At 26.6% G+C, this 24242-nt stretch overlaps 5 protein-coding genes, 1 long non-coding RNA gene and 2 other non-coding genes across 14 annotated transcripts; 4 read left to right on the forward strand and 4 right to left on the reverse strand.

Annotated features, from left to right (window-relative positions):
• Positions 1 to 220: 220 nt before the first annotated feature.
• LOC132906177 (PHD finger protein 14) lies at positions 221 to 5989 on the reverse strand. 3 transcript variants are annotated; one of them, XM_060958099.1, is made up of 14 exons: positions 5697 to 5989; positions 4618 to 4779; positions 4285 to 4527; positions 3970 to 4181; positions 3736 to 3890; positions 3355 to 3629; positions 2829 to 3284; positions 2479 to 2767; positions 2146 to 2389; positions 1773 to 1957; positions 1571 to 1709; positions 1167 to 1459; positions 978 to 1086; positions 221 to 369 (listed from the first exon to the last, which is right to left on the reverse strand). In XM_060958099.1, exons 1-14 carry the CDS (start codon positions 5737 to 5739, stop codon positions 349 to 351), a joined length of 2826 nt encoding a protein of 941 aa, XP_060814082.1. In that variant the 5' UTR covers positions 5740 to 5989; the 3' UTR covers positions 221 to 348. The 3 variants fall into 3 exon arrangements, with proteins under 3 accessions (XP_060814082.1, XP_060814084.1, XP_060814083.1); XM_060958101.1 differs by lacking the exon at positions 5697 to 5989 and adding an exon at positions 4965 to 5153; XM_060958100.1 differs by lacking the exon at positions 221 to 369 and adding an exon at positions 387 to 691.
• On the forward strand, positions 1084 to 2262 carry LOC132906179 (uncharacterized). The gene is made up of 3 exons (XR_009657946.1): positions 1084 to 1222; positions 1303 to 1482; positions 2160 to 2262. It is a non-coding gene; the product is annotated as an uncharacterized LOC132906179 (long non-coding RNA).
• Positions 5990 to 8838: 2849 nt separating the features above from the next.
• Positions 8839 to 8910, reverse strand: Trnad-guc (transfer RNA aspartic acid (anticodon GUC)). The gene has a single exon. It is a non-coding gene; the product is annotated as a tRNA-Asp (tRNA).
• Positions 8911 to 9844: 934 nt separating this feature from the next.
• Trnad-guc (transfer RNA aspartic acid (anticodon GUC)) lies at positions 9845 to 9916 on the reverse strand. The gene has a single exon. It is a non-coding gene; the product is annotated as a tRNA-Asp (tRNA).
• A 1404-nt stretch (positions 9917 to 11320) lies between these two features.
• On the forward strand, positions 11321 to 12422 carry LOC132906310 (uncharacterized). Its single transcript, XM_060958362.1, has 2 exons — positions 11321 to 11676; positions 11758 to 12422. Exons 1-2 carry the CDS (start codon positions 11329 to 11331, stop codon positions 12256 to 12258), a joined length of 849 nt encoding a protein of 282 aa, XP_060814345.1. The 5' UTR covers positions 11321 to 11328; the 3' UTR covers positions 12259 to 12422.
• Positions 12423 to 13415: 993 nt separating this feature from the next.
• On the forward strand, positions 13416 to 17612 carry LOC132906193 (Y+L amino acid transporter 2). 4 transcript variants are annotated; one of them, XM_060958151.1, is made up of 12 exons: positions 13416 to 13580; positions 13748 to 13907; positions 14206 to 14391; positions 14563 to 14785; positions 14872 to 14987; positions 15224 to 15349; positions 15518 to 15662; positions 15730 to 15853; positions 15928 to 16128; positions 16215 to 16364; positions 16658 to 16835; positions 16956 to 17612. In XM_060958151.1, the coding sequence occupies exons 3-12, from the start codon at positions 14211 to 14213 to the stop codon at positions 17015 to 17017; spliced, it is 1506 nt and encodes a 501-aa protein (XP_060814134.1). In that variant the 5' UTR covers positions 13416 to 13580; positions 13748 to 13907; positions 14206 to 14210; the 3' UTR covers positions 17018 to 17612. The 4 variants fall into 4 exon arrangements, with proteins under 4 accessions (XP_060814134.1, XP_060814133.1, XP_060814132.1 ...); XM_060958149.1 differs by lacking the exon at positions 13416 to 13580 and adding an exon at positions 13593 to 13681; XM_060958152.1 differs by lacking the exon at positions 13416 to 13580 and adding an exon at positions 13632 to 13681 and having other exon boundaries at positions 13748 to 13783.
• Positions 17613 to 17771: 159 nt separating this feature from the next.
• LOC132906196 (V-type proton ATPase subunit F) lies at positions 17772 to 19626 on the reverse strand. Its single transcript, XM_060958157.1, has 5 exons — positions 19487 to 19626; positions 19339 to 19420; positions 19076 to 19158; positions 18648 to 18770; positions 17772 to 18268 (listed from the first exon to the last, which is right to left on the reverse strand). Exons 1-5 carry the CDS (start codon positions 19538 to 19540, stop codon positions 18239 to 18241), a joined length of 372 nt encoding a protein of 123 aa, XP_060814140.1. The 5' UTR covers positions 19541 to 19626; the 3' UTR covers positions 17772 to 18238.
• Positions 19627 to 19705: 79 nt separating this feature from the next.
• LOC132906191 (uncharacterized) lies at positions 19706 to 23863 on the forward strand. 2 transcript variants are annotated; one of them, XM_060958146.1, is made up of 8 exons: positions 19706 to 19790; positions 20366 to 20529; positions 20690 to 20903; positions 21073 to 21288; positions 21419 to 21627; positions 21726 to 22060; positions 22147 to 23439; positions 23527 to 23863. In XM_060958146.1, exons 3-8 carry the CDS (start codon positions 20769 to 20771, stop codon positions 23724 to 23726), a joined length of 2388 nt encoding a protein of 795 aa, XP_060814129.1. In that variant the 5' UTR covers positions 19706 to 19790; positions 20366 to 20529; positions 20690 to 20768; the 3' UTR covers positions 23727 to 23863. The 2 variants fall into 2 exon arrangements, with proteins under 2 accessions (XP_060814129.1, XP_060814128.1); XM_060958145.1 differs by lacking the exon at positions 19706 to 19790 and adding an exon at positions 19946 to 20283.
• Positions 23864 to 24242: the final 379 nt, after the last annotated feature.

The following is a 24242-nucleotide window of genomic DNA, read 5'->3' on the forward strand; positions in this document are numbered from 1 at the left end:
ATGTGTATGTAGAATTCTTGATGAATATTAAGTATACACACACACGCGCGCGCGTATATATGTACATGTGTAGAAACAAAAATATATATACATATATATGCATATTTAGAAATAAAAATTTAAAATTAGGCAGAATAACCCATTGAAAATAAATACTGAAAACTTCACTAAATATATGCAGAAATTTTAATATATATTTAACAGTGAAATTTGCAGTATGTATTTTCAAGAGATTTTTATGATTAGAGGAAAATTTTATCTATATTCTGTATTTTTACAAAAAACAATATTCAATGTCTTAATTTGTTTGAACGTAGAATTATAACTGCAGACATAAAATTGTTGATATTAAGTCTCAGATTCAGAGGCCTGAAATGAAAGAAATATTTTTACTATTACAGATTCTTTCTTTTATTGAATTAAATTAGCTTCAAGATATATTCCTAGTGACAATTTTAGATCAAAGATAAAAGTATCCATAAATAAGTTTTAGCCTAATTTGTTGCTTTGGCTGCTTCAAAATTATACGAAGTGTAGGTGTATTATCCATCTTTTATGAAGAATTGTTCCCATTTTCTTACAAAAGTGAGATTAAAGTTTTTTTTCGTATTAATAACTAATTGCCATTCGATATTTCGTAAATGGAACGTTGTATTTGATTATTCAATAAATAAAGATGGCACAGCTTTTACTGAAAATAATTAGTTAATGTTAGCAACTAGTTATTAATAAGACTGTTTGTTCTATTTATTTTAAAATTATTGAGAGAATTCATAATTTACATAAATTTTATCTTAAAGTACTTTATATTTTGTCACATACTAGTAGTATCTAGATATTCTATGAATTATGATTCACTATCTATAAATCAATCTTTGGTTTATTTTTTCTTGTGCTGACTAAATAAAAAGTACCTTAACAGTATATTTTGGGTTAATGTTGCAATAAATGTAAACAACAAAACTTGATTAACTTACACTAGGATCGCAGTCCGCACAATGCCACGAATAGCCTCTTCTTTTGGGTGATTTTTTAACTGGTGGATCAAGACAGGTGAAGTGGTAGCATTTTTTACATTCATCACACCTGAGATACAAAAAATGATGAATTCATATATTCAGCATATATTTAAGAAATAAATATTTGATGTATTTATGTAAACTAACATGACGAGATTTTGACTGGTACCAGACATATCACAGACATTGCAATGTGTTAAAAGGTCTGTATCTTTTCCTTTCTTTCCATTTCCTGTAGATGTTCTACTATTTGTATTATTAGTAGATACATTTGCTGTTACAGGAACAGTATTTGAAGGCAAAGGTGGAACAGGTGGAGGTGGTGGTAGTTTAGGTAATGGTGGTGGTGATGTAATTTCAGTACTAGTAGATGTGGCAACAAACATTTGTGGACTTGATTCTGATGCTACATCTCCTTCTGGTCTTGGAATTGGTTTTATCTATTTAATAAAATAATTATGAGGTGATATACATACATGTATATATATATATATATATGCACATACACATATTACAGCACTAAAGTTTATGAATAGCTACAAAATTAATACCTTTATTGTGATTCTTCTATGAATTTCTGGTTGACTTTGTCCTTCAGGATTTTCCACATCAAGACTTTTTCTCTTATGTTTGCGTTTTCTTTGCTTTATACCCGTAATTGGATCAGGCGTATATCTTTTATGTTTCTCCCTAATAAAATTCGAAAAAATGTTACGGTCCATATTTATATGAAGATGTACATATTTTACATACCTTCTTCTTTTTTTTGCACTTCTCTGTGAAACAGATTCTGTACCATCCGCTGAGGCTACCATATATTCAGGTGAACCTTCTCTTGTTATTGTCACATTATTAATAGGTTGTTGATTATATATTGGCTCACTTGATTGAATGGGAGTTGAAGACAGAGGTTGTGGTCCAACTGGTTTTATAGTTACCTATATATTAGACAATAATATATATGTATTGGTTTGGCAACTAAGTGATTACAGATTTTGCCATTAGGTGGTATTGACAAATCCGCAATCACTTAATTGTCAACCCAACATAATATATATATTCTTTATATATATAATATAAAAAAAAAACAAATTTTTCGAAAGAACATTTAACAATATGTATTTACTTTTGGTGTTGTAGGTGTGTCAGGCGTGGTTGCATTCGTTATACTATTAAGATTGGCGGAAGAATTTTTGGATGTACTAGGCGTTGTTGGCGTTGTAGATAATTGTACTTCTTGTAGTGGTGTTGGTGTTGGTATTGATGTTAAATTCAAATCATCTTTACAATGCCTTAATTTACGTGGGGCTGAGGTATCAACACGTTCAACTTCTGACCCAGAAGATTCTTTGTCACATTCAGAACATTGCCTACATTGGAAGATATATATATTGCATTTATATAGTAAATAATTAATAAACAGAATACATCATTATTTATATAGACATAATATACATACCATCCCATAAGTTTCGTTTTTTTCGGCATACGTGATAAAGGTGGACTAAGACACGATAAATGGTAATGAAGATGACATGTATCACACTTTGCAAGTAGATGTTGATTTGTAGATCTCCTACATATTCCACATTGATGCCTTAATGTCAGTTCGCCTTTATGATTTTGATCTTGTGCTTGACTGCTTAACACTCTACCTTCACGTACTCCTTCTGTTCCTTTACCAACAGGTAAAGGAAAACCAACACCCATTTTCAAAGCTGCTGCAGTAGGCACACCTAAACCTGTACCTATTTAAAAATTATGATATATTTGTTCCTTTTTGTACAGTATATTTAAGATCTAACTTACCTAAAGTTGGTGCTATTCTTGGTTTTGCTAAATCAGTTATTTGTGGAAGAGGTTTCACATAACCACTACTCTGAAGCACTTGGTGATACATTTCTATCTTTTCTTTTATTGTTACATTTATTCGGATCTGTTCTTCATTATCTTTCATTACTTCGTCATATCTTCTATCTAATCTTTGTTGTTCGTTAAGCAATTGAGAATTAATATCAAGAAGTTCTTGTAGTCGCCTTTTCATAGATGTGACTCGCAAATTGCGATCTAAATAATAACCAATGAATTCTACACTAAAAGCAGGTGGAATATGCCACTTTTTCCTAACGTCAACTAAAGCTACAAGCTGTGCTTCTTGAGCTTCCAATGCAGCAGTATCAACACCCATGAGTTCAGCTTTTCTTGCTAGTTGTCGGCAAGCCGAAGCTGAAGTAGTTAATAATCGAGGCATTTTTTGTGTTGGCACTACAAATAAGACATAAATATTTTATATCATATTTTACGCTTAATTAACGTATGTAGTTAATTAACATACCCCATGGTGGTGGCCTAGAGGCTTTATGAGCTAAGTATTTATGCCTATGTTTTGCTAATTTTCTTTGTATTCTACGCTGTTCTTCAGTATCTAAATGATTAGGTTGTTTTAATAATTGTTGTCGGTATTGCGCTCGTAGTTGTAACGCCAACCAATTGCGTCTACGTCTACGAACAAGTGTTTTATCAGAATGAAGTTTACAATGTGCATAAAATGGATCAGCCTGATCAACTTCTTCACTATGGGCTTCAGATAACAGTCCTTCTCTTTGCGCACTACAAAAACATAACAATATGTTTTTTAAGTCGTTTCCAAACATTATGTTGTACTGTGTTTTTATTTATATTGAATAGTTTAATTGTATGTACAACTGATTCTTACCAAGTAACATGAAAATATGTATGACACATCCCTGCATCACATTCTATGCATACACCAGTACGGGCAAAACGTGCATCTTCACATAAAGAACATTGTTTTGCTCCCCATTTACTATAAGCCATTTCAAACAGTGTTACACTTGATAAGCGATCAACCTAAATAAACATATATATCTATATGTATACATAGAAATAATCTTAGCCCATATTTAACAAAAATTAAAAGTTTGTGTACCTCCCCAAAAGCAACACCAGGTACATAAAGTGCACATACTAAATGTACCCATTTACCTACATCAGTCTCTTTAAAAATTCCACCTTTATTAGGACAAAGTTCACAGGATGGATCTTCAATGCCTGCACTGCAAGCTTCACAAAACCACGGTGCTGACTGACATAAAGAATCAGTACTTGAAAAGCTTTCTACATCAGATACACCATAACATCCTTAAATAAATTTAATTTAAAAATTATTTTTACCAGTTACTTATCAATATTTATAATCATAAATAAAATTTAAATTACAAATTAAAATGTTAAAAATTTTTACCTTCATGCACACTAACACCACATCCATCACATTCAACAATTTCATTAACATCATCACTTCTGTCTCCTAAGCAACCACAACAAATTAACATTTTATTTAATTTATCTTCAAGCGAACCTCCTTTTAATGCTTGTTGCCTAGCTTGTTCAATTACATCTCCTACAGTCAAGTTAGGATTTTCTTTTTTTTTCAGTAATGGATCTTCCAAAGAGTCATCAGATTGCTCCGATACATCTTCTTCCTCTTTCATAAATGTAAACAAATTTATATTAGCTAGTTTCAAAACAAATGTTCATAATATTATGTTTAAAGATCATCATCAATATATTTTACCTTTTCCAATATCATTAGAATCCACTGAATCGTCATCAGATTCTTCACAGTGATCCTCAATTCTGAAATCACTATCATCAGAGCTTTCACCTAAATCAAAATCAAGTAAAGATTGTGCTGATCCTACAGGCTTAACCCTCCTCTTTTTTGGATCCCTTTCAACTATAAAAAGAATTATTTTATATAATAATTTGTTACTTATTTGTTAAATGTTTGATCAAAAAGAATAAAATACAACAATAAACATTTTTCTATCAACAACATACTTAATCCGAGGGATATGCACTCCCAAAAAGGTATAAAAAATTAATTTTAGGTTATGTACTTAATTCACGGTAAATACGTACAAATGCTAGTCATATTACTCTTAAAGTAACACTTTTGTTTAATTTCAATGGTAAAATTTCATATTTTTTTCAGACAAACTTAATATTTCTTTTAAAGATTCTGACACATTCATATACCGCTATATAGTTTTTAAATGTCTTCCACTATGCATCGAACTCATCAAATCGTCAATGTAAAATACTGACGTATGCGTAATATACGACGCCGGTTTCGTGTATTACGATTATGATAACTATTTTATGTATTCTTTTATTTTCGTTCATCGTTTTAAATAAACTGTTATTAAAGCATTAATTATTTTTTATATAAAAAATTAAAAAGGAAAATATTATTATAATATTTTAGAGAAAAAAATTATGTGTGTTAACGTAAGCTTGTAATATATTTATATCGTAAAATTAATAAAATTGTGCAATTTATTATTTTAAATTTACTTATTAATTAAACTAAATTTTTATATCTACTTCAATTATGCATGTATGTTTAAACAGAATATATAGAATTAAAATGTAAACGTGCTTTATATAGCATTATATCTTTAATTGATTTTGTTTAGATTCTAAATTAATATTGTGAAATAGGGAGAAGGAAGACAAGATTACAATTAAAATTATTTAGAAATTAAAAAAAAAATTGAAACATAAAAATTGCAATAATATATGTTATAAAAAACGATTATTTATGTTTGTTTATCATATTAAATATTTTAACAAATTGTTTCCTCAACTTACTCATTGTTTTATATAAAAATCCTACATCGTCCTCCTGAGACATTCTTGGCACAAGTTTTCTTCACTTTGTAGTTATATGTATATACATATATAAAATTTAATAACTTTAAATATATTACTATTAACATATAAAAATTAAAAGTTTATGATATACATGATAATTATATATCATAATAGTGTACATGCTATTTCATATTTATATTTTTAAAGTTTCTTAGTAAATTATTTAACTACTTTACAAAATTATGAAGAAACTTCCTTCGATAATGTTATCCTTCCGACGCTATGTTTCTACCCGAATCAGAATCCAATCGCCATATTGGATCCCGAAATCCTTTAGCGGGAACTACAATTAATCTATTTAAGTAATTATTTATTTATAATGATCATTGTTGAATATATTCAATAATTAGATGTTAATCTTATAGATAAAATTTCATATTTTATTTTATTCCAAATTCTCTCAACTGATTATATATAAAATGCAGATGTTTACAATATATGCATAATCATATTTTTACTATAATAATTAAAAAAATGGATCCTAAATAGAGATTTGTTTTACTTATTAAATACACTTTACTTTAAATAGTTTGTATATTTTCACATATTTTATATGTCTCTATACCTTGAAATTTCTCATAAAAATCTTTTATAAATTTAATTCATCACAATTTAAATCTACTAAATGTTATAATTATCTTTTGATTATAGACTTTTAATTTAAACTATATGATAATTAAAACAATATGGACAAATATAATTATATTAATAATAAGAAATATTTAATATAATAAGAGGAATGTACAAGTCCATATTATACATAGAACTCACCGAAATCTGACATTTAAAAAGGAATATTGATACTAAGAGAAGCTTAAATTAAAATAAACTAAAGATTGCAGCGTATTAATGAATGATAGTAATAAAATAATTAATACCAAATTGTAATGCATCTTATACTAACATTTGGATTCTCAATTTCTACTAAACCCAATTCAAATATTGAAAATGATAAAAATGCAATTAAAGATAAGGTTAAAAAGAAAATAATACGTCAACGTAAAGAAAAGGAAATAAGTAAGGATACATCTGAAATTACAGAATCTTCGAAGAATGTTATATATGTAGGTCGAATATTAGCCGAAATACACGTGGAATATGATCTTTTTCCAAATTACAATTTTAAATTTGATTGTCGTTGTTGGGAAAAAGCAACGAAGGTACATCATTTCCTTTTAATATACAACGAGAAATATTATAAAAATTTATATATATACAATATATATTTCGGACTCTTTAATATTTTAATAAACAAGTCCTGTATGTAGACATTTCAACAAATTTCACTTTACAATATATATATACAATACTAGAGAAATTACTTTTTTGCGATATTAAAAATTTGGAGTAATTCTTATAATAAATTAGTAGTTATTAACAATAACTTTATTTATAAATAGAAAATTCATCTATTACAATTTACGAATGTTTCTTTTGCTATAAATACTAGAATCTAACGTTAAAATTTAAACATAATATAGCTTTCTTTATCTTTCTTTATAGATCTATACCGAAAATAATGATTTTTGTTTAAGACCAATACCATGTCCTATAAATAAAGATACATGTTGGGTCATATTTTCTATTCATCATTTAGTTCACTTAAATGAAATGCAATTAAAAAACTTTTTTAACTATGTAATTAATTGTCATATATTTTGTGGAAAACAAAAATTTTCTGAAAGGTAAGTCACAATCGATGTATGTATGCAAATTTTAAAGTAACAATTAATTGAAATACAATATTTCAAATCAATAATATTCCAATACATGTATTTAATAATTATGAAATTACATTTTTAATTATATCATGATAATTATATAGTTTAATTTAGTGACTTTTTATATATTTTTAACAATTTTGTGCTATTTAATTAAAGTTTTCTAAAGAATGCTTACATTGTGTTGTCATTAAATTATTCATGAAATAATATATTTAGTTGTACAACATACTATTATTGTTTTAGCTTTTTCATTTCCTATATTTATTTCATAGAGCTAAAAAAGATCAAGTAAAAGGATTTTATATGGATGATAAATCCATTAATGTAGGGCAGGAAGAATTTCTTGAAATATATCCCCTTAATTTGTATCATTCAAATTCTGTTAAACCTTCAACTCCTCCACTTCCACAACCTATAATAATTACAGATGAAGTTCATGGTGATTTTAGTATTACTACATATCTTGATGTAATACCAGGTACATATTAAAAAAATACAGTTTTTATATAAACAAAATAACTTGTAGAATACTGTATAAATAAGAATTTTAAAAAGAAAGATTCATAACAAAATAAAAATTTAAAAATTTGTATTAATATTATTCATATTTAAAAAAAATTCATTAGATAGTGTACATGAATATATATTTCGGAAAATGTTGAGAAAAGGACGTTTCCCACCTGAATCTTTAAAGCTTGAATTTATTGCCACAAATTCGATTGAGAATGAAAGGAAATCGTCGCCAAAACAAACTAAAAGATCTACTCGACAGAATCAAATTAAAAAAAATGAGAAAGAGAAACAAAAACACAGAATAGATACATATGAAATATGTTTACCTGCTGAAGCTTTATTTTCTGGTAATTTTTACATTTTATACGTAGTTTATAATTTATAATTGTTAGATTTATTTCCAACAGATTAAGGGCTCTATAGTGTAGGGACTAAACATAATTTATGTACTTATATACATAATTAATGATATTAATTGTTATTCCCAATAATTATATTTACAAGGTCAGCAATAAACCTAAACGTCAGAAAGTATAACAGCAAACGTAACATAAAATTATAGATTAGAAGTTCATTTGCATTATTTATATATTTGTCTATTATATATTGTACTTAATGTTACAATATTTATGTTACGGTAAACGCAATCGTTTATACCTTAGTCATGATTTTTGTATAGAAAAATGGCAAAAAAATACTATAAAATCGGTGTCAGTAACATAGTAAAGAAAGAAAAGGATTGAGATGGGATATACATTATATTAAGTTGAGATCAGATACTAATTTTTGTATAGAAATAATAAATTTACTTAAAAAATATGGCTAAGAATGAAAAAAAATTTCTCCCCGGCGGGGAATCGAACCCCGGTCTCCCGCGTGACAGGCGGGGATACTGACCACTATACTACCGAGGATCTTATAATTATTGTTCATTTAAATTTTAATTATTGTACTGACCAATATACTAATGAAAATTTTTATGATTCGTGTTTTTACTTTTCGAAAATATCTGTATTATAAAAGTAGCTTAATATCACTTAGTGCACACATAAATTTACGAAATTCTTCTTACAAAGTATATATCTATCTATCTATCTATCTATCTATCTATCTATCTATCTATCTATCTATCTATCTATCTATTTATATATATATTGTATATATATATATATATACAAATATCAGTGCTTATACTGTGTAGGATTGTGGACAGGGAAAAATGGGGAATCAAGTAAATACACACTAAATACATAAAGGGTGTCGTTCTCCTATAGTTCTGTAGGCCAAGCAAAAGGGGGCACGAACCATATTTGGTCTGCACGTCGTGCTGCTTCATTACACCTGCTCGAAGATCCTCAGCTTTTCGATGTGTACTTGCGATACTGACTATTCTTTTCTGAAAACAAATGTTTATTGTACCGGAATTAATACAATATTTTGTAAGGGTTTAAAACGATAAAGAAATTTACAAGGTAATTTTAGGCATTAAAAGAGCATTTTACTTAGACTATGACTTCTTTTGTTTATAAAATGTGGCACAGGAACTATATAATCAAATTTCTAGTTCATATACTGGAGTAATGTAAAACTTGTCGACTACATTTGATTTATTAGATCTAAAATGACTAATTATAAGTTAACTGTACATAAAATCCGTATATTAACTTATATTTTATATAATAGAACTTAAGAAATGTATTTATATATGAAGTAGTTATTTTTGCCTTTGATTTGTAGTTTGCACAATGCTTTGAAGTATATTCAAATAGAATATGAAGTAACTTATTTTTATAATAAAATAGGATTATAAAAAAAAAGAAAGTATGAACAAAAATGCAAAAATTGAAACTCCCCGTCGGGGAATCGAACCCCGGTCTCCCGCGTGACAGGCGGGGATACTGACCACTGTACTAACGAGGATTTTTACGTCTCGCGTGCCTATTTTTTGAGAATACATAGTGTGACTTAGTGTGTGTATTTTATTTAGTTACTTATTAATAGTATGTAACGTAGTTTTCTTTTTAACAATCATTCGTACGGCCGACATCTTCTTATGTCACGCCGGTGCAAGTCACTTTGATTTATCTTAAATAGTTTGTAATTATATTTCAAACTATTGTTCACACAGTTTACGTCAATTCTATAAAGAATTACTTTTTCGTCTGCTTGTTTTGTAAAGTGATACGTATTGTCTTTACTGTAAATGTAACCTTGACTGTCTAAATAGATAAAAGTTTTTGGTAGAATATATCTAGTGAACCATACTCATTATTTTAAATTTTTTATTACTTATTATATTTGTATTATGTGTGATTTTTTATATATATTGTAATTATAGATACTATATTTATCGTATGTAATCTAATGTAAAATTAATGTTTAGTGAAATTTAATTTAATATACAATACATTTACAGTTTTTGAACGTCTTCATTGATGACTTTATGAAGAATATTCCTTCTCTGCGTCCTGTGGAATCAATCGATCCCTCTGATTCACAACACAGTGTAGTAATTTATGACACCCTCAAATGTTTGCCACTTCCTCTTATAAAGTTCCATAGTACTGAAAACTAAAGACTGTTTCAACTTTTGACTTCGTTTGAAGGGTTTAAAGCTTCACGTTCTTTTACACTTACACTGATAATTTTTCACTATGTAACTATTTGATTCATTTTTTTGTCTAATTTTTATAATCTATAATTGTATTACATATTAATATTATCATGTTTTGGCTGGAATCTATAATTTATGACTATTGTCCTTTTATGGGCAAATTTGAACATAAATTCAACTACGAAGTTCTAGCATAACTGTTGTGCTTTTCTTTACAATTATTTTACTAGAAAGATTCTTTCACCTTCTTTTTTCCTGTGATCAGATTTATTTAAAGTCAATCCAATGTTTGGTTCTCGTCATTGTCGTTATCCCTAAAGTTTCTACTATCTTTTTCCAAACAACTTCAAGTCGCTGTTTATTTTTATATATATATATTGTTACTCGTATACATATGTATTTACTTTTACTAGTCACACGCAGCGTATTTGTAAGTTCTTATTGTAATTGTTCGAAAGTGAAATTTTTTGCATTGCACGTCGACGTTTAAAATCACCAATATGCAATTTACAATTTATATAATTTGTTATATAGAAAAAATCTTACTTATCACCAAATTAAAATATAAAAAGAATATTCAATTTTCAGAATATCATAGAAAATTAAATATTATGCTATTTAAAAGACCTATGAACTATAATTGTATCTTCAGTATAAATTGAAATAATAATTTTACGCTAATTCCGAATAAAAAATAATAGCAATTTTATTTTCAGATATGGGTACAATTACTAGTTACAACCGAACACCACAACTATCATGTATTTCATCGATCTTGATGTACGCACAGTGTCAAAATATTTTAACAAACAAGCAATTACGCATGAATTTGAATCCTATATCGATCAAATTGGAACAGTTATCGAATTTCCCGGCCAATATAGTGATTGAAAACGGTTTCAAGTGTATATATATGAAAATTCTTTTCGTAGATCGTACGATTGTCACACCATGCTATATTCCAAATAGAATCATGTATTTCGAATTTGTTAAGTGTTTCCTCTGTGAGGAATTTCAACCGAAAGAACTGGTTAATTTTCTTACAACAAAATTTCTTACTGTCCAGGTGATTAGAATCTTGTACATATGTATAATGTATGTATGTATGAGCGAAATAATTTAAGAACGTATCAACTTTTGTAATTAGGTAATTGGCGTACGAATTATTGAACCCTCAATTTCTGATCGACCTGACCATGATAAATCGATATCAAAATCATCTAAAGCAATCACGAAAGAGGAATTTTTACTAGGAATTGCTAAATTTGATGTATCTGATCTTTTGAGAGGATTTTGGGAAGTAAAATTGACAAATGACTTGATTCATCCTTGCAACATATTTGCTACCAATATTGACCATACAGATGATGAGAGAAAGAAAATTTCATGGAAGAATTCACCTCTTACCTCAGATATTTTTACATCGTACAGTACATCGATGAAAATTAAAATTCGCCCAACGTGTGATTTGCGAATAATTCAAAAGAAGATCATTCGACATGAAAATATATTCAATCGAATATTTTTCAATTTGAACGATTTGAAATTAGCTAATGATATTTTGAAAGATGTATCTCTTCATAATTCCAACTTACTGACCATTTACGAATCTTCAATAGAAAACAATAATTTAAAAGTAAAATTTTGAAGTATAATTGTAGTTTGATTTTCTTACCACTCTTTATATATTCTTCTAATGTCATACATACTTATCAGTTTTAGTTAGTTGATATCAGGTTTTGATGTTATTTATGATACAGACACAGGGTATGTTAAAGCATATTTTAACGGGTTTCGCTATAGAAAATTGTGAAAAATCCTACATTTTTCTGGAAGGTTTGTCAAACGGATACTTGTTAAAAATTTGGGAAAAGGTGAAGAAACTGCCAATTCAACACAAATGCATTTATTATAATAGCAATTATATATTTTTTACACGACTTTATGAAGACTTCATACTTTCAGACGGAATTATTCATATTAAATTGAGGTAAAATAAAAAAAATTAACGTATGCTTGTTTATGAAATTATTTCGAAAGTTTTATATTACTTTCGTATTTGATTATCTTTTTTTAATTTACTTTTCATTCAAAATTTGTATGAGATAATAAGTACATTTTCATTACATTATATTAAACACATTTATTTTGTTTAAAGCGAATCCTTAGAAATGCAATTTCGCAAGTGCATTTTATATATTGGTAAAACGAAAGCAACAATTCAGTCAAATGTTATAAGGAAATTAGGATTGATGAATCTATCATTAACGATGAAATCTTTACATCAAACACATCTATTCCCAGAACCAAATGATGTAAAAGCTTTTATTAATGATATTCGAAAAATATATTCCACAAAATACATTCGTAAAAATATGATATAAATTACTAAATTACTGTAGGATTTAAAATTTGAAATTTGAATTGTTGTGGTAACAAAACAGTACAAATATTTATTAAAATATCAATACAAATATCTATTTAATCTATTTAGAAAAAAGAACAGAAATTGTATTATACGATGAATATGAAATATTGGTCAAAATTATTTTTGATTATGATTTGTAATTATGGACGTACATAGGTATATATTTAAATAAATGCATTCAACAGCACATTACTATAGTTATGATTATGCCGATTAACTAATAACAATGAAATCGTTTTTATTATGTTAATACATAATTTTCTTTTTATCATAATAATTTAGCAATAAATATGAAAAATTAAATTGTAAACATTATACAATTATGTTAATATTATGTGATTTTAAAACAAATTGCATCAGATATCCCGTATTGATTGCTATTGAAATATGTATGTAACACGCAGAGTACAAATCCTACAGCTGTTAATATATCAGTCATGTTAAATAACAATTCAATTTTTATTTAAATACTTTTATAATATTTATATTATTCAGAAAATTTAAACATAAAATTACACGAGTCTTGTAAATCAACCTTTAAGGTACTGTGAAACACGTGTTTTCTTCAATAAATAACCTATATGTACTTTTGGTTCAATTAACAGATATTAAAACGAAATTTTTCGGGTAAGCAATTAACTCCGTATTATGTTAAAATTAGTTATCATATATTTTTATAAATAAAATTAATAAACATTTTTACTTTTAGATCATGCTCGTCCAAAAAGGAATTCAGAAAATTGATGTATACAGATAATAATTAAAGTTTACATTTTATATTGCACATTGATTTATCAGTTTTCTTATATTAGAAGCAGAAATTTTAATACTTTATTTTACTTAATTTCAAAAATTTAACTTTCATAAAGGTATACTAGTTTTTACTAATAACATTGAAAATAATAATTTCATGAATTAAAAAAAAAGTATTTTCTTTATCTGTTATTTTAACAATCTTTTATGTATTTGTTACTAATTTACAATACAAACATTCAGTATTAAATATTGTTAGAAATATAAAAATTTTTCGGTAACATTTTACCTATATAAATATTAAATTGGAGCAAAATATAATTCATTATATGTATGATAGATTGATATTAATTTTTCATTCACATATATGCATATTATTCTTAATATTTCGCTTATTACATTTGTTTCATATAGGTAAAATGGTTTCTCAAATATTTGACGAATCTCCAAAAGGAATGCAATTAGTTAATTCAGATGATGAATCTCAGACTCATATATCAACTAATAAACAAATTGGTGGTACTAATAAAGTACAAATGAAAAAACAGCTTGGCCTTTTAGAAGGAGTTGCAATTATTTTAGGAATTATATGTGGTTCAGGTATGAATTTGTTGTGATTTATATATTATAGTACATTCCAAATGTCTAATTTTCTAATTTTCTAATTAATTTTCTAAAATTAATTTCTTACATCTTTGTCTAATTTACAGTTACAAAACTTTACAAACTATAACTATAAATTTTTAATAGAATTAATTATTCTGCTCGTAGGTATTTTCATTTCTCCAAAAGGTGTAATCATAGAAGTAGGAAGTGTTGGAGTTTCTTTAATTGTTTGGGTTTTATGCGGTTTACTTTCTATGGTGGGAGCATTATGCTATGCTGAATTGGGTACTTGCATACCTCGTAGTGGTGGAGATTATGCTTATATTTATGAGGCTTTTGGTGATTTACCTGCTTTTTTATATTTATGGGCAGCTAACTTAATTTTTGTGTAAGTTACATGCATAAAATTTTGTCAGTGTTATTTATTGCCACAGGGGAAGTGAAGGAGAAATAATGTTATTTCTGCAATTTCAGACCAACTACAAATGCTATTATGGGATTAACTTTTGCTGAATATGTTTTAAAACCATTTTTTCCTAATTGTTCTATTCCAGATAATAGCGTACGTCTACTGGCAGCAGTTACTATTTGTAAGATGTCTTTCTTTACACATAAAATGCAGCTATTTTTTTCTTCAGTCATATCACATCATTCATTTATACTATAGGCTTTTTGCTAAATTTTTAATTCTAATTTTACTTAATCATTCATAGCTATTTGTAGCTCTGTATCATCATTATCTTTGCTCAAAGAATATTGTTTCTACAATATTTTTATTAAGCAATATGACTGATTTATCATTTCTATAATTTCAATGTATTAACAGGTTTACTTACATTCGCAAATTGTTATGATGTTAAAGAAACATCTAAAATGCAAAATGTATTCATATTTGCTAAAGTTGGTGCATTAATAATTATAATTATTGCTGGATTGGTTTGGATAATGTTAGGTAAGTATAATTTTAATATATAGCTATGTATTAGTATTATTAAATCTTCAAAAAGAAACCAAACAGAATATAAATTTTTTATTATAGACTCAATTTAAATAACTTTGCTCTTTTTAAAATTCTTCTTTTAATAATCAGCTATATGTATGTATTAATAATTTGTTTCAGGACATACAGAAAATTTTGAAAATGTCTTTGAAAATACAATCACGGATCCCAGCAAAATCGCAGTTGCCTTTTGTTCTGGTATATTTTCATATTCTGGATGGAATTACTTAAATTTTATGACTGAAGAATTGAAAGATCCTTATGTGTATGTAGTATAAAGTAACATAAGATCATTTTTTTTTCAATAGTGAATAAATAATTTTATTTTACAGAAATTTACCACGAGCTATATACATATCACTACCTTTAGTTACTTTCATTTATGTGTTGGCAAATGTAGCTTATTTATCAGTTTTAACACCAACTGCGATGATTGCCTCTCATGCAATTGCTGTGGTTAGTATTATTTTCTATATGGTGATTTTATTCAAAAGATGTTTAATTTATCTATTGAGACAAATTTTTGTTAGACTTTTGGAGATCAACTTCTTGGTGCGATGGCATGGATAATACCTGTAATGGTAGCTATATGTGCATTTGGAGGATTAAGTGTTCATATTATGACATCGTCTCGAATGTGTTTTGTTGGTGCCAGGAACGGACATTTTCCTTCAATGTTAAGTCATATTAATATTTCGAGATTTACACCTACACCTGCCTTAGTTTTTCTTGTATGTATACGTATAAAATATATATTGTATTACATATTCCAAATTAATATTCATTGAAATATAAATATTTCCTTTTTCATTTTTAGTGTATATTATCTTTAGTAATGCTGTGCACAAGTGATATTTTTGTATTGATTACATACTGCAGCATAGTCGAATCATTTTTTATAATGTTATCAGTATCTGGTGTTTTATGGCTTCGTTATAAACAGCCCAATATGAGTCGACCCATTAAAGTAAGTAATTAGATATTAAGTCGTCCGAAAAGTTTCTTTCGTTTCATAAAGAAATAGTGGATGCACAACATTTTTCGTTTTATATTATTTTATTGAATTACGTATGATCCATTTTATTCTATCAAAATAAAAATTACAACGTTCGACAGATTAGGTTTCATGTTTGTATAAAGATGCGTTGTTGTAAAAGACGTGTCTGTAAAAGAAAGACACTTTTCAGACAACCTAATAGATAGATATTACTTCAAACTCTCTGGAAATATTTTGATTAAAATTATAAATATATTTTTTAGATGCCTTTATGGATTCCTATTACGTTTGTATGCATATGTGCATTTTTAGTATTTTTCCCTTCCTACCAAAGACCATACGAAGTTGGAATAGGTGCCTTAATAACTTTATCTGGAATTCCAGCTTATTTTATTGGTGTTAGATGGAAAAATAAGCCATTATGGTTTCAACGACTTATTCGTATGTAATATCCATATAATATATTTATCATGTTATAAATCTTCCATAGACACATTTTTAATTATAATGTAATATTAACTTTCTTGCATTTCAATAATTTTACGATATTTGCTTTTATAGTTGAAATTACTTATACCGTTCAAAAATTGTTCATATCTGCCACCGAGGAACGGGATCATTGATTTACATAGTACGAATATTAAACAATTTGGTGTTGCATTGAATTTTGGCATTTTACTTTAATATACATGGTACTAATTTGCATATTGCTAACACCACATAACTGTGTTCTTGGTAAACAAAAGTTTACAGTGTATATGTAAGATAAACGCAAAGTTGCTCTCTAGAGTGTAAGATTAATTATTTATATGTGTTATTTACATTGTATAATTTTATTATTTATTTTGAGAAAATCTTAACCATTTTAATTCCTTACATGTAAAACGATAGTTTTGGTTCTCTAATAATTGCATAACGTTATATGCGAATATTGCCACAAAATTTATCTAGGAGTGATGGTCTATTTTTACAAGTATTAATATACATATTTTCTAATCATTAAATTTAAATAATTGTGTTGAAGATATTAAGCATATTATTATTACATTATACATTAATATATAACAATGTAAACATACATGTTAAGATTTTATTAAATAATTTTAAAGTAATAATAATATGATCTTTTTCAATATTTTCAAAGTAAAATATGATATATAATGATATTAATCATAGCTTCCGTGATACAGATAATCCATAGTAAAAAGTTTGATCAAAGTTTTTATAGTATTGTGATAAAATAATTTCAAAAATAAATTATATACATAAAAATTGATATCACTGTTTGTAATTGGAATTAGTAAAAAAAATAATATGACAATAAAATTTTCTGTCTATTAGACAAGGACAAAATTTCAACACATTCAAATATATATATTCTAATTTTGTATCTTCTGTCATTTATCTGTTTAAATATTCATTAAATACATGAAATAACAACTTATTAGTAAATAATATACATTCATGCACATTAATTTTCTATTAGATACATTAATAAAACTGATATTTTTGTGTCTTGTAATGAGTTTTAAGTACATTGTTGTTTATTATATTTATTTACATAATCAAAAAATTCATATAAGCAACGTCTTAGTAGAATATGCTTCTTTTGTTTAACAGTGATTTGAAATTTAAATAATAACAGATGTCAATGATTAATACAGAACAAGATTTATACACACATTGTATAAAGAAATTGAAAAATTGGTAAATTTTTGAGATGTAAATAATGGAATGTTATATATATTTCTATTTTTTTCTATGTAATCTATAATGTCACAACAGCATTACATACAGATATTAACAAATACCAAAGAAGTCATCAAATCTTTTTTATACACAGATTAATGTATATCTTCTGGATTAAACATTCCCTGTAAAGTAAAATTAGAATATCTAATTAATTGGTAAATTTAAAGTAGTTATGATAAGTGGTTTATATGGATATTGTTTTTAACATAATCAAAATAAAATTTTTGTAATAAAATACTATTTATAGATCAATTTACTGATCTATAGTAGACTATAGATAATCAAATATATAATTACAAAGTTATAGCAAATTGATAGTTTCTCTTTAAATAAGTTTACTTTATGTATAATGTTAAAATACATATATTTTTTCATGATATTAATATAAAAATAAAATATTATCATCATCCATAATTATATACAGTGTATGAAGAATTGATAAAAAATAAATAAATGTGATGATTATTTTTATATTAATAATTATAAGTATTACAATCTTACCTTAGCACGCCTTAAAATAGAATCCTTACTGGCATCATATGGATGGTCTTTACTTGGAATTTCTAATACTGAAGGTATGGGTTGTGTGTGGCTATCAATTACATGGCGAATCATTTCAGCAACCTTAAAAATACATTATCAAAGATATATCGATATAATCATATTATTTAATAATAATTTTCTAATAAATATGACTTTAGTTGAATATTATATACAACAAAATTTTAATTCTGTTAATTACAAAGCATAGATAATCTTATTGATAAATTGTATTTATTAAAACTTTATTTTTCAAAGAATATTTTTTCTTATTTTTTATTTTATATAAAGAATATATAAAAATATTACTCTTATTTACATTATTAAAATACACCACATTTATTTTTTAAAATCTTATTGTTATTTTGTTATATAGATATAATACTTACATTTTGATTGATAAGTATAATATCAATATCATCTCGTTTAATGAAACGTTTAAACGTATCTTCTATGTCACTTACAGCTGTATCTGTAAAGAAATATGTAAATGCTACAGATTTAAGAAACTTTTAAATAACAATAATTCGTTTGATAAATATTTTAGTACAAAGTATAGAATATTTGAGTACAATATTTGAATACAAGCACAGAAAAATATAGATTTCCATATTTGACTTCTTTTTTAATTGAAATTTGGTAACATACATACTTTTATCTACGACCATAAAATTGGGTTGTCGATGTTTATTAATTTCACCAACCCCGCCCAAAAGAAATCCAACACAAGTATCCTAAAAATGAAACTTTTATATATATACTTTGGATATGAAATAAACTTAAATATACATTTCAATTACCTCGTCTCCGATCACAGCAAGAAGTTTCCCTTTCCCCGCTGAATGTAGAGCCATTATTATCGATAAATGAAGAGTAACAGAGCAAATTTAAAAGAATAATTGTTAATTTAACAAATCTTGACGATACATCAGCTGACAAGTCACACCTACGTGCTTCAGCTATGTACTAGAATATCACGTGTCAAACTTGTCCAATCGAAATAGTACAGTAAATGGAAGGGAGGGAAGAGATAAGTACTGATCAACTTTAAAAACAGCAAATTCTGAAATAGGCTGGCATTTGGCATACTATATACCTACATATGTACGTACCAGTGTAGTCAGATATCCATCATCCCTTTATCTCTTTCCTACGTTATCGATCGAAAAAAGATGTAAATGTAATACACGATAGTAGATAGTATGCACTGGAAGATAATTTTAAAACGTGCAAACTGTATAAGATAATGTTTTACATATATCAGACCTTTCTACTTATCAAGCTAAGTTTTCAGTAAAATGGTTCTTTTTACTATTTCATTCACTAGCGTACGAGAATAAGAGCATATAAATTTATTAAAATGAAATTAGAGGAATATATTGATAAAAAATTCATCTGAAACATATGACAACTTTAGTTAGATAGTTTCTCTATGCGCGCAACGCGTAATGTCTAGGGTTATGTTTCTGTATGTGTTAGAGTACACATTAGTGCTATGTGTATTTGATACTAATTATATATGTAAATTGAAAGACAGGAAATTGTATTAAATTGTATAGTTTTATGCATTGTTTTTCGTTGTATTAAATATGTAGAAGTACGAAAACAAGTTATCATTAAAGACATTTCTACAAAACTCGACATACGATTCCACGATTATTACTAATTATGTTATTTAGGTTATTATGTTATGGAACTTATAAAGTCGTTAAATAGTTGTGTATTTTTGTTATTGAACACAACGATAAATGTGAAAACTCGTAATATATATATCAGTTTGTGTTAAATGTAAAAAGGAGTGTGCTGGCTAATTATCGTTTGCTGTTAATAAAATCTCTAACTTGTAAGTCATGATTATTACAATGAGCATAACCTTAAGTAAATATCTGTATTAATAATTTAGACGTGTTTTCTTATGCATGAAATGATCTCTATAATATTTGATCCTTAATTAAGTAGCATAAATATATTTTTTAATATGTATTTTCAATATTGTATTTTAGGAATTACATTTTCTTAACATATGTACTTGTTAGCTGAGATAGTATAATTATCAGTTAATATACAAAACAGTAAAAAAAAATGTCATTTGTGAATGATGTTAATATTTACAAAAAAATGATTTCTCAAGAGATCATACAAAAACCATGTACTATAAATGAAACTTCAGCAGAATTTATGGTTCTACCCAAATGTGAACACTCGGAAGAAACATTGGTAATAAAATAATTAATATTTCAACAAATATATATCTTATATTATTACATATTTTTTGTCTATTTTATACTTTATATATTTTTATACACTTTTCTACATACTACATCTTATACATATATTTTATATATTTCCAATTTATTTTATAATTAATTATCAATATTATATATAGATTGTTGGTGAAGAAATAATTGTAGATGAAAACATAGATATTAATCAAATGTCAGAGGAAGTAATTTGTAAACAGAAAGATACTTCTGAATATTTTGAAGAAAGTATGAATACAACAATGTCTGTTGAATATGCGGAAGATGCTATATCATTATCTGAAGAAAATACACCTAGGCAAAAATGGCTTTCAAATGATGTCAGTAAGGAAGAATTGTTGGTAAATATTAAATGTTTAAAATTTCACGATAAAAGATCAGAATACATCGAAGTGATAAAAGCAAAATAATGTAATTGGTAAATTCTTCTTTTATTTTAGTATGTTTTGTTAATTAATACGATGATGATAGCTTTCAGAATCAGAGGGAAGTGAAGCAGAAACATATAATAAAGTAATAATTGATGATCAAGATGGAGATGAGGAAACAATAGCTACATTTGTAACTGCCGCTGGTCAACAATTAGCATTATATGCGGTTGAAGATTCAGATGAAATTTTTGCTGTAGCAGTTTATGATGAATCTGGTGAACCACCAACAAATTTTCAATTTCTCATGAAGTATGTATATTTATGTATATATTACGTATTAGGTACAGTTAATAACAGACGTAATTCAATAATTACATGTGAAAATAATAAAATGATCATATTTACAGATCAGACGTTGAAAGATTAATAGGTGAAGGCGCAGTTAGAACTGTTAAAAAACCAACACAGATAAAAAGACAATTACTGACTACTGAGTCACCAATATTTTTTCCTAAAAATGAACCAATAAATGATATGTCAATGGATAATGAAAATAAAATCATATCAAATGAAAATGAAAGGATACAAGAAAAAGAATATATATTGGAAGAAAATTCAAATTTAATGAAACATTCTAATTTAAATTTAGGTACAAAACGAGTTTCTAATATTATATATGCAACAGATGAAAAACAACCAGATGTAACATATTTAATGATGGATGATTGTTCTGCAAATATGGGTATGTATCTAAAACTGGTAATTATTAAATAATATCTTGATATAATGAAATTTCAGATATTATAAAAGTATCTAAATTTTTAACAGATAATTCTGAAGAATATCAGGAAGATGATAAAAGTGATAGTGAACTTGTAGAACAATCAACTGTGCAATACATCTTATTCGAAGGTGATCAATCTGATTCTGAACTAACATTCGATGAAATTCACAAGACTCTTCAAAATTTGAAAGCAAATGCAGCAAAAAAGCAAATGAATAAAAAGATCATTAATAGAGATCAAAATAATTTTGGAAATCTCAAAGAAACGGAGTATGAAACTTCAGTGTACCAAAATTCTAATGTGTCTAATAAGATGTCTAATAGTTTAACAAAGAGAAAATTCAATCTGTTAGATAGTCAACAGGAATTATTGGAGACATTAGCAAATTCATCAGCAGATTTAATGCCAAGTAGTACAAATTTAGATATATCAAATGGTTCAATTGAATATACATCACCTGAGTCGTCACAAATACAGTACAAAACTAAGCGATCCCGGAAACAACAATTAATTTCTGTAAATCGCGAAGATTCCGAAATTATTATACAACCAGCATCTCTTCTAACTGAAGAAGACAATAATGTTAGGAAAAGAGTAAGACGAAATAAAAGAGTAGCTCATTCTAGATATCGTCAAAGAAATACAGACTCGAAAAGAATAAAAAAGGTCAAGCGAAAAGAAGTTGAAATTATTGAAATTGATATTGATGAAGAAGAAAGTATCCTGCAGTCAGAACGGGATGTTGTTGAAATAACTATAGATGATAGTAAAGATAAATATTCTAGCGATAAAGAAAATGAAATTATAATGGTTGGAGATTCCGATGACGAATCACAACAATCGAATTCAAAAGCAATTTTATTGCAATGTCAACATTGTTTAAGAAATTTTAGACAACAAAGAGCTCTAGAAACTCATTTGCGAGTTTGTTCGAAATCACCCTCTAATACAATACGGTTTAATGAACAAAAATTGAAACATGCAAATGGAACGACTGAAGATACTGTTAAAAAACAATACGCTTGTAAAATATGTCAACAAAAATTCGATGTAGTGGTAGCGTTAGCCCGTCATGTACGTTCAGAACATTCTCAAAGAAAAAAACGTAGATTTAGTAAACTATCAGTTGAACGACCATCCATAGAAATTAAAGAAAAGAAGGAACACATTGAGCCAAAAAAACAGACTATAATTAAAAAGATTAAAAGAAAAAGAAATCAAAGACCAAGATGCACCTGGGAGGTAAAAAAATTAAGTTGTTCTGATTGTGGAAGGTGGTTTCCCAGTGCTGCTTTATTAAGAGCACATTGTTTACAACATGGAACAAAAAAATCTGGTATGTTATTTTTAATAATTATTTTATTGATATATGTATAATAATTCGATATGAAGACATTAAATAACTGAAAAATATTTATTACAGAACAACAAATACGCAGATGTCAGATATGTAAGAAATTAATTAGATCTAGATTACTTTTTGTACAACATTTGAAGAAACATAGAAATTTACAAAAAAATATAAAATCTGTACCAAATATTCAAAAGAAGTTACACACAACTAGGTCAGTGACAAGTAAAATTACTACACTCAGAAAGCGGGGACGTTCGCGAAAACTTTGATCTCTTCAAATATCAACGCATGAAATTTATAGAAATTGGTGATATATGACAGATATTGTTGCTATTTCTTCTAATGTGAAATATGTATAATAATATGTTCATACTTCCAATAAAAGTTGGAAATATTTATATGTTCATTGAAGAAGTATCTTACAATTACATTACATACCTAGTTAAATGTATATATCATTTAGAAATACCATGTATATTATGTATAATTTAACTATATACTATAACATTTGCAGCTTAACTTTTACATTGACTAAAAGATTGATTTTACCCAGTTTTTTTGATCACGCAACTCTTTAAGAAACATCAAGTGCCGAAAATTAATTAAATTTAAGCAAAATGTGAAAACATATATTATTATATGAATAAAATGCTTAAACTAAATTACATAGGTCAGTTTTTCTTCACAAATTTAACTAAGGATGATTTATCATATTCAAACAACATTATTGATTACTGTAAATAAAATGATTGTATTGAAAGTATATATATATTTATTCGGACCAT

The sequence above is a fragment of the Bombus pascuorum genome, chromosome 4, assembly GCF_905332965.1.
Source record: "Bombus pascuorum chromosome 4, iyBomPasc1.1, whole genome shotgun sequence".
NCBI classification, from domain to species: domain Eukaryota; kingdom Metazoa; phylum Arthropoda; class Insecta; order Hymenoptera; family Apidae; genus Bombus; species Bombus pascuorum.